The sequence below is a fragment of the Rhinopithecus bieti genome, unplaced genomic scaffold (genome assembly GCF_001698545.2).
Source record: "Rhinopithecus bieti isolate Rb0 unplaced genomic scaffold, ASM169854v2 scaffold_24390, whole genome shotgun sequence".
In the NCBI taxonomy this organism is placed as follows: domain Eukaryota; kingdom Metazoa; phylum Chordata; class Mammalia; order Primates; family Cercopithecidae; genus Rhinopithecus; species Rhinopithecus bieti.
Genome location: NW_016811706.1, coordinates 309,124 through 319,388, shown reverse-complemented (window position 1 = coordinate 319,388; position 10,265 = coordinate 309,124). Strand labels below are relative to the sequence as shown.

Here is a 10,265-nt window from a genome sequence, read left to right as displayed (position 1 = left end):
TTTTTTTTTTTTTTTTTTTTTTTTGAGATAGAGTCTCACTCTGCTGTTCAGGCTGGAGTGCAGTGGCATGATCTCGGCTCACTGCAGCCTTGCTTTTCAGGCTCAAGCAATCCTCCCACCTCGGCCTCCCGAGTAGCTAGGACTATAGGCGCATGCCACTATGTTCAGCTAATTTTAAATTTTAAATTTTTTTGTAGAGATGAAGTCTTATTGTATTACCCAGGCTGGTCTTTAACTCCTGGGCTCAAGTGATTCTCCCGCCTTGGCCTCCCAAAGTGTTGGGATTACAGAGGTGAGCCACCGCACCCGACCTGAGGACCTCATTTTTATGGGCAGTAATTACACATCCTTTTTGAAACCAACTGCCACAGACGTGAAATACAGTGGTTCCTCCCAACAGGTCACGTAACTGCTCAGCCAATCTTTTACTAGGGAACAGGTCAGGTTCGGATGCTGAAGCATCTCCCAAAGCTTTTAGTTATTGAGGATTTCTTTTTTTAAGACAGTATCACTCTGTTATCCAGGCTGGAGTGCAGTGGCATGATCTTGACTCACTGCAACCTCAGCCTCCTGAGCTCAAGTGATCCTGCACCTCAGCCTCCCAAGTTACCAGACTACAGGTCTGTGCCACCACTTCCAGCTAATTTTTTTTTTTTTTTTTTTTTTTGTATTTTTTGCAGATTCGGGGTTTTGCCATGTTGCCCAGGCTGGTCTCAAACTGCTGAGCTCAAGTGATCCACCTGCCTCAGCCTCCCAGTGTTGGGATTACAGGCGTGAGCCACTGCACCTGGCTATTTCTTAATTAGCCATGTTGGACAAAGACCCTGTGTATCCTTCTGGTCACTGAGGTTATTTTCTGTTATCAAGGAGTTATCCGGGAAAGGTGCCACTTGGCTTTGTAAGCCAGTCTCACTGTAGTCAGAGCCCATTTATTAGTTTTGTAGTGCTGCTGTAAGAAATCACCACAAAACTTAGTGGTTTAAAATACTGATTTATTCTCTTACAGCTCTGGAGATCAGAAATCTAAAATCAAGGTGTTGGCAGGGCTGTTCCTTCTGGAGGCTTCAGGGGAGAATACATTTCCTTGCTTTTGCTAACTTCTTGAAGTCACCTGCATTCCTTGACTTGTGGCCCTTCTTCACATCACTCCAACCTCTTGCTTTTGTCATTACATCTCCTTCTGTGGTCAGCTCTCCCTCTGCCTCCCTATTATAAGAACACTGATGATTGCACTTAGGGTCTATTCTGATCATCCAGGTTAATCTACCGATCTCAAGATCCTCAATCTCATTTGCAAAGCCCCTTTTGCTATCTAAGGTAACATTCACTGGTTTCAGGGATTAGGTGGACATCTTGGGGGACCATTATTCATCCTACCATAGCGCCACGTAGTATGTTTTTGTGCACTGCCTTGGTGGAGTGAGAGGAGAGAGCACCCAGCAGGGTTACAAGGTTTCAAAGTGTTCCTAAATTAAGATCTTGTGCGTAAACTCAGCTCTGTAACTACTGTGGTAACTGAGACCATCATAAACTGGCCTCATTTCCATTAGCTCCATATCCCTCCCTGCCAACACTGCTTCCTTTAAAATGTTCTGTAGCACTGAGGCTGGACTCCTTATTACTTCATTATCCTGAGCAACAAGTTATCCGAGATAGTAAGATGCATGTTTTCTACAAGGGAGATGTTTTTCTCATAAGCCTCTGGTCTAACAAGTGCAGTTGTGGTCTGCAGCATGCTCACACAGTGTAATAGCACCTTATTTTTCTTTATCACTCTATATTCTGCAAAATACCTTCACATCCTTAGGATATTTGGGCATAGGAAAAGGAAAGTGGTGTTATTTCAGTTGTACCGATGAGTAAACTGTGGCTGTAAGGCAGAGAATGGATTAGAAGGTAGATGACTTTAATATAGGAACCCCCCACCAGGCACTGGACACATGGATGGAATGAAACGTACATGTAATTGATAGAATTTGCTGCTGGACTTTGTGAGCATTTCAATGTGGGGAATGTAAGTGAGAAAATCAACTGAGGTTTCTAGCTTAAGCAATGAAGACTATCAAATGAGATAGGACTAGGTTTTCAATGAGGGTAATGAGCTTGCTTTTGAGATATGTTGAATCTGATGTACCTAAGAACTAAGGGATATAATGACAAAACAGGAAAAATGCTAGTCTGGGACTGTGGATGTAGGGCTACCAATATATTTGGGGACCATAAGCATGTAGGTAGTTGTTAAAGTCACAGGGAAGAATTCATACCAGGAAAAATACATAGAGGAGGGCTAAATGGAACCGTAAGCACTCAAAGTATGGTCTGCCTCTGCTTGCCTCAGAATCATCTGGGGAGCTGTTAAAACAGATGCCTCATTGTTAATGTACTTAATGTCACAAAATTGTATACTTTTAAAAAAATTATTTATCTTTTAATTTTAATCCAGTTTTGATGGGATTTCCCCATGTTCTGAAAAACTATACTTAAAAACGGTTAAAATGGTAAATTTTATGTATATATTACTATAATAGAAGAATGCACAAACAAACAAAAAACAGAAAACAGATTCCTAAGCCACATTCCAAACCTGAATTACTAAGGTTTTGCCCAAAGTCAGGCCTAGCAAGTCCGAAAGCCTGAAGAAACCAGGTAAGATTCAGAGAGCCCAGGAACTGATATATTTTAAGACTAGCCTAGTTTTATCTTTATAAATAATCCCCCAAAGCAGCCCCCTCCATAACTCATAACCAGGACCACTTTTCCTAGGCCATCCCAATCCAGCTATCCTAGCTCACCACTCCACAGATTCATTCTCCACAAGATTTGTTCCAAACAATGGGGAACAGATACCGATTCTTTCAATTATATGCCTTGGACATTTTACCAAAAGCTCCTGCCAGGTTTTGAGGCTGCCTGATTGTTAAGGAGTTAAGGAGAATGAACATAATTCTCAATATAAAACTCTTTCAATATATCTTTCTTGGTCTTCTTGCCCTTCCATCTCACTGCTTCTGGAATCTTAATCTGTTCTTTTCTTTCCCTCTTTCTATCAGTGATTCAGGGATTGGATGAGTCTCTATGGTTTGTTTTGCCCTGAAGAACAGAAGGCTTCTGTCCCAACTGGTGTTGCCGAAGCAACATATTAATTCCATGCCATGATCCTGGGTCAAGATCTGCACAATCTGATTGGTCATATCACCTCGGATGGCAAGGGAGTGGAAGTGGTCAAAATCATGGAGTCCCAGCTTTCGGAGACGCCTTGCAGCTGCCCGGTAACACTTCCAGGGTTGGGGCTCCACAAGGAGGTAGTGGCAGAGGGAGGAAAGATGGGCCAGGAACTCCCACAGGCCATGGTCTCCGTGGTTCAGATGAATCCACATGGTTATTGACATACAGAAGCCAATGTCAAAAACTGAACGTCCAAATTGGCTTAAGAAAGAGCTCAAGAGAACCTTCCGTTTCCTTTGATTCATGAAGTCCAGGGTGATAAAGGTCAAGGCATCAGGAAAAGGACATTCTTTTTCGGCTCGCTTCACCAGGACTGGATCTATGTCACAGCAGAGAAGCCGAAGTTCTCTTGAGGCATCTGAGCAGGTCTCCCCGTCAGGTAGGGAGAGGAAGTGTTTGTATAGAGCCACACTCAGATCCTAGAGGAATCCAAAAGAGCTTTGTCACTGCAGTTCTCAACCAATGAATGGAAGAGAAATCTGTATCATTCTTCCACTGAGAATGCCACTTACCTCTGGCTGTATAGGATGTGAGGTTCCTAAACTGTAACCTAAAGAGGTTGTGCAAAAAGTTTTCCACAGAATAGGCTCTCAGTGCCCTCCAGGGGTCACATGCTGTAATGCATCATCCCCATATTTTCCTGACACTGATGATAGATTGGGTTGTAGTTCAAAGTTACAGCCAAATGGATGCAGCAAAGGAGCCTACAGCAGTATTTCCCAGCTTAAGTAATATGCTGATAAACTCACTCTTTTTCTGGGTATCTGAAGACCCCAGGGAGGAGGAAAGGGGTCCAGAGGCATAACCGTGTCTCTTACGAAGGAAGTGAGGAATACAGCAAGCACCATCTTATAAAAACCTGCTTCTCAGACCTGTGGTGGGGGAAGTCTGGATTCCAAAGTCCTCATTTAGCTTCAATTCACTACAGCTTCAATTTTACTGTCTTAGGATTCATCACCTCCTTCTGAGACATTCTGATTCTATAACCATCATTGCTAAAAGTCACTGCTAACAACCTTCTAGACAAGTCTAATGATTTGTGATTTTTACCACATTAGCACCTTTTTACTCTTAAGTCACCATCTCCTTTCTCTAACTTTGAATTCCTTTTTTTTTTTGTTGGAGACAAAGTCTGGTTCTGTCACCCAGGCTCGAGTGCAATGGCGTGATCTCGGTACACTGCAATCTCTGCCTCCCAGGTTCAAGCGATTCTCCTGCCTCAGCCTCCTAAGTAGCTGGGATTACAGGCACACATCACCACACCCAGCTAATTTTTGTTTTTAGTAGAGACAGGGTTTTGTCATGTTGGCCAGGCTGGTCTTTAACTGACCTCAAGTGATCCACCTGCCTTGGCCTCCCAAAGTGCTGGGACTAGAGGAATGAGCCACTGCACCTGGCCTCTTTGATTTCTATAACCATTATAACTATAACTCAAATTTGTGTTTTTCCACATAGTATTTTCAAGGCATTTTTCTGTTTACTACTTTATTTGCTTGGTGTAACAAGCATGTGAGGAAAATATTTATTTATGCCTTTTGTGCAGGTGAAGAAAATGCACAATGGAAGCCACCCAGATGTCCAATGATAGTGGCATAGACAAATCAATGTGGTATAATCATGAAGATAGAATACTAAGTAGCAGTTAAAAATGAAGACACTCAGCTTGGTGCACAGCATGGACGATTCTCACAAATACATAATGTTGAGAAGAAAAAGCAAGCCATAACAGAAAATTTATGACAAGCATCCACTTACATGAAGCTCAAAAATGGGTAAAATTAAACTACATCATTCAGGGAAGAAAAACAGTACACTACAAAGAAAAGCAAGGAAACAACAGAAGGCTCGTTGTTACCTCTGGATAGAGAATAGAGGTTTACGAACAGGAAAAGGCATATAGGGGAACTTGCAGGGTGCTGAAAATGTTTATTCTTTTTTTTTTTTGAGACACGGTCTTACTCTGTTTCCCAGGCTGGAGAGTGCAGTGGCGTGAGATCACTGCAGCCTTGATTTCCCAGGCTCCAGAGATCCTCCTACTTCAGCCTCATGAGTAGCTGGAAGCACAGGTGCACACCACGATGCCCAGTTAATTTTTGTGTTTTTGGTAGGGATGAGAGTTTGCCATGTTGCCCAGGCTGACCTCGAACTCCTGAGCTTAAGCAATCCACCAGCATCAGCCTCTGAAAATGTTGGGATTACAGGCGTCAGCCACTGCGCCTAGCAGTTTTTTGGGTTTTCTGTTGTTGTTCTATTTGAGACAGGGTCTCACTTTGTCACCCAGGCTGGGGTATGTGGCACAATCAAGGCCCATTGCAGCCTCGACCTCCTGGGTTCAAGCGATCCTCCTCCCTCAGCCTCCCTAAGTAGCTGGGACTACAGACGCCCACCACCACACCTGGCTAATTTTTTTTAGAGATGGGGTTTTGCCATGTTGCCCAGGCTGGGGAAAGAGTTTTTAAAATTGAAAAAAAAAAAAAAAAAAAGCACCCATAAATTATGGTACATCTATCCAATGAAACATTAGGACGCTGCTAAAAAAAGAATGCGGTTATATAATCTCAGAATTAAAAGCTACTAATAGTGTGTTACCATTTATAAAACTAAAAGGGGGTTATTTATACATACATAAATGCTGGTATACACACAGGACTGATACCTAAGAAATTATAAACAGTGGTGCCACTGTGTGGGGGAAAAGGAGGATTTAGGGTTGGGAGTAGAGACTTTTTACTATTTACCCCTTTGTAGTTTGAATTTTTTTGTTTTATCAAGCGCAAGCATTTTTTTTTTTCCCTTTTCTGACTACAAAGATCCAGAAGAGAAAGCATTTTTTAAAAAGTGCAAAACAGAAAGCTCCATAAACGTACAGCCAGGTTTGGGAACCACTACCCTAGTTAGCTGCCAACTATGTCTTTACCTCTCCTGTGTATACTACTCTCAACTTTAAAATCTCTGGTGGTTTCCTAATGCCTTTCGTGAAATCCCAAGCCTTAACCTCAGTCTCTCTTTTCCACTGTTTTCACCCTCTGACTTCCTGTATCATCACAGAGAAGAAATTTTGCAGGGGACACCGGACATCAACCCATCTCCTCATTCCAGTCTTTAAGACTGTATCCAAATGTCCTCCTCCTACTTATCAACTGAGTCCCACAAGGTCTGCAATCGTCCCCCAAAGTCTCTTCTGTGAAAGGACAGCAACCCAACAAAACTGTCCCCCGCCCTCCAGATGCTGGACTGGAGTGACGGAGGGAGCAGAGAGAGGGTACTAACTTTGGAAGCATTTGCCATGCTAAGTTCAGACTGCCTGCTAGTGTAGGATATCCCAGTGGCTATAAATAGGTGTGGGAGAGACATTTCCTTATTTTGCATGTGGTTTGATTATAATCATTATATTCCTAAGAATAGTTTGCAGCAAGAAGAGTGGCAGTGCCACCCTTCTCCATTCCCTCGGGCAAAATGCTCTGTTTCTTCGATCCTCTCCACTGTACTTTGTCAACTCACTGTTTTTGTTTTGCTTTGTTTTTGTGATGGAGTGTCGCTCTGTCACCCAGGCTGGAGTGCAGTGGGACCATCTCGGCTCACTCCAGGCTCCGCCTCCCGGGTTCACACCATTCTCCTGCCTCAGCCTCCCGAGTAGCTGGGACAACAGGCGCCCGCCACCATGCCTGGCTAATTGTTTGTATTTTTAGTAGAGACGGGGTTTCACTGTGTTAGCCAGGATGGTCTCGATCTCCTGACCTTGTGATCTGCCCGCCTCGGCCTCCCAAAGTGCTGTGATTACAGACGTGAGCCACCGCCCCGGCCTACCCACTTTTTTTGAAATAAACATGCAGGTCCTAGGGTCTGTCCTGTACTGCACACATGAGTCTCAATATCAGGCATTATTCTGTCACCTTTGGCTCTTCTCTCCCAGTAACCCAAACCTAACCCCATGTTCCCAAACGTGTGTCTCTGGAAGCCCCCTCTCCCCAGTCAAAGCGCCAGGCACGCTGGACAGAAGCCACCCTAGATACAGGGACCGTCCCCACCTGGGGTCTGGCCCTTAAAGAGAAGTGGGAATGTAGTCAACAAGGACTCCTCTCCAAGAGAGATTCCTAAGACAGATGGTGGAACCCTGGCGGACAGGCAGCAGCAGCACTGGCAAGGTCAACGCCACGCTTTATACTCGATTTGGGAAAGTTTTGATAGGTGTGAGCCCAGGCCAGAACCACAGTGGATGTGTAGGCAACCAACCGCTTGGTTCCGGATGCTCCAATCCCTCCCCTGTCACTCACCCCGGAGTTACACCCCACGTCGAGCCCCAGAATCGGCCCGTTCTCGGGACTCTGAGGAAAGAGCTGTCGAAGCAGCTCCGGGGGCAGGAGGCGGAGCCGTTGCTCCGGAGGGTGGAAGCGAGAATAATGAGGAAAATTTCCGAACGGGGCGGCGCCGGGTTCCAGAACTCGCGGTTCCTCTTCCGCTGCGGTCTCCTTAACACTCCCTCCATCCAGTTCCGTGGGCACCGCCATTAGCCTCCACACCGCCTCTGGGCCCTGGCGGAACCGGAAGTCGGGAACCTGCGGTTGGCGGGGGCGGGGGCGGGGCGGTGTCAGCGCGCGTGCGCTGAACGGCGAGGGCGGGTGGATCGAATTCTGCGGTGAATCAAAAAGCCTGGCCTGACTTCCTCTCGCTGTGTGCCTGTAGCCGGCGACCGCGTGGGGCTTACCTTGTATTATTAAACCCTCATCACAACACTGGGAGGGGATTAGCAATATCATCCACGTTTTACAGGGATGAAACTTAGCCCTCTGAGGGCTAAGTGTCTTGGCCAAACTGACATAGTTTGAAACTTGGGCTGCTTGACCCAGAGCAAGTATAATAGTTTGTTGGGATCTTGGAAATCAATTTTAGTCCAATTTCCTTTCTTTATAAATGCAAAAAGTGAGACCCGGAGAGAACTTACTTGTCTGGGGTCATACAGTGAATCTGTGACTAAAGAACTTCCACCCGGTTCAGGAAAGGGTAGTCAGGAGCTGCAGGTCACTTGCGAAGCCGGCCGACTCAGTCCTGTCCCCCAGGGGGAACTGTAGACCATGAACTCCTTGAGAGGCAAGGACCGCGCCTTAAGAGCCAGCACTTAAAGAGTGCTTACCGGGCACCAGACACCCTTCTAAGCTACTTAGTCAGTCCTCCCACTAACCCCATGATAAAATGACCGTATTATTATTCTTTTTATATAGATGAGGACACTGGAGTACAACAAAGTAACTTGCCCAAGATCCTGCAGTTAGAAATGATGGTACTAGGATTCGAACCCAGGTAGTTTGGATCCAGAGGATGTACTTGCAACGCTGTGTTATTCTCAACCTTGAGTCTCCTGTACTTACCATGGGCCTGGCACAAAGATGCTCAACAAATGTTGTTGAATGAAAACTCAATAGAGGATACAAGTAGGTGACGAAGGTCAGATCTGTTTGGGGAAAATTTAAATGGAAGGGAGAAAGGATGCAAACTGAAACACAGTGGAATGGAGTTGGGCAAGATGTGAGCTAGAGATTGGAAATAACAGAGCTGATAAGGAGAGGAACTGAAGGGTCAACCTAGGTAGCAGGTTCCAGTCAAAAGCCAGCATGGCCCAGAATATCTGTCAGGGCCAACCAAGCATCAACAGAGTTGTGCAGGAACTCCCATCCCCACCCCTGCACCTGGCCCACCCATCTTAAAGAGGTCTCCTGCTCCATGAGGCTGGCAGTTTGGTAAACTTCTTACAAGGCACTGAAGCATGACTCCTGCAAATAGTGCCATCAGGAGTTAAAATAAGCGCTGTTTTCCCCTCAGTTTTTACTTTCTATTTTCTTTTTTTTTCCCCCTTTTTTGAGACAGAGTCTCACACCGTTGCCTGGGCTAGAGTGCAATGGCACGATCTCGGCTCACTGCAACCTTTGCCTCCCAGGTTCAAGTCAGGTGATGGTTATATGGGTGTTTGCCATAAAATTATTTCAACTTGTCTATGTGTTTGGAAACTTTCATAACAAAATATTGGAAAAAAGGAACATTTAATGCACAAAAAAACCCTCTTGAAAATTAACAATATAATAGCAGAAATGAAACACTCCATAGAACAGTTGGAAAATAAGCTAGAGGCAATCTTCCACAAAGTAGAGCAAAAAAAGCCAAAAGATGGAAAATGGAAAATAGTAGACATAAGACAAGGTCCAGCCTAGGAGGTCTCACATAATAGGAGTTCCAGAAAGGGAAAGCAGACAGAACTATCTAATTATCCATCAAAGAACTACTATCAAGGAAGCAATTCAGTAAAATTTCCTAGAACTAAAGGGCCCATCAAGTGTCAAGTATAATGGATGAAAATAGTTTCACAAATGACAAAACATGGTGAATTTTCACAACACTGAGGACAGAGAGGAAATCCTCCTACATGTTTTCAGAAAGATTAAAAACAAACAAAAAGACAGATTTCATACAAAGGATCAGGAATCACGACAGCGGTGGATCTCTCACCAGTCACGGTGACAGCAGGAAGGCAATGGAACAATGCCTTGAATGTTCTGAAGGAAAATGATTTCTAATTTTCCCTTCTATACACAGCCAAATGATTTAGTGTGAAGACAGAATGAAGGCATTTCCAGACATGCAAGAAACCAAATCCATTGTCTTCTATGAGCTCTTTCTCAGGAAGCTACTGGAGAAAATCTTCCACCAAAATGAGGTAGAAAAACCAGAAGTGCAAGTGTATGGAACCTAGAAAGCAGGTTTTTAACAGAGGAGAGTTGAAGGAAATCCCCAGGATGGAGATGGAAGGTTATGGAATAGCTAGCTGCTGGGCAGCAGATCTTCAGAGTGACCAGTGCAGGCTACAGCAGTCAGAAGATTCCAACAGAGAAGATGGCATCAACAAGATGAAATTGATAAAACATTTAATGGCCCAGGTGCAGTGGCTCACACCTGTAATCCTAGCACTTTGGTAGGCTGAGACAGGAGGATCACTTGAGGCCAGGAATTTGAGACCAGCCTGGCCAACATGGTGAAACCCCATCTCCACT

The 10,265-nt window shown here is 44.7% G+C and overlaps 1 protein-coding gene and 1 long non-coding RNA gene across 3 annotated transcripts in view; one reads left to right on the top strand and one right to left on the bottom strand.

The window, feature by feature from the left end:
• LOC108543910 (uncharacterized) overlaps positions 1-5,799 on the top strand; it is a 12,622-nt gene extending 6,823 nt beyond the window's left edge. For both annotated transcript variants that reach the window (XR_001889701.1, XR_001889700.1), the window contains exon 3: positions 3,051-5,799. This is a non-coding gene — a long non-coding RNA (uncharacterized LOC108543910). The remainder of the gene's footprint in view (positions 1-3,050) is intronic.
• Positions 976-7,769, bottom strand: BCDIN3D (BCDIN3 domain containing RNA methyltransferase). The gene is made up of 2 exons (XM_017894728.1): positions 7,500-7,769; positions 976-3,644 (listed from the first exon to the last, which is right to left on the bottom strand). The coding sequence occupies exons 1-2, from the start codon at positions 7,731-7,733 to the stop codon at positions 3,000-3,002; spliced, it is 879 nt and encodes a 292-aa protein (XP_017750217.1). The 5' UTR covers positions 7,734-7,769; the 3' UTR covers positions 976-2,999.
• Between the last annotated feature and the right edge of the window lie 2,496 nt (positions 7,770-10,265).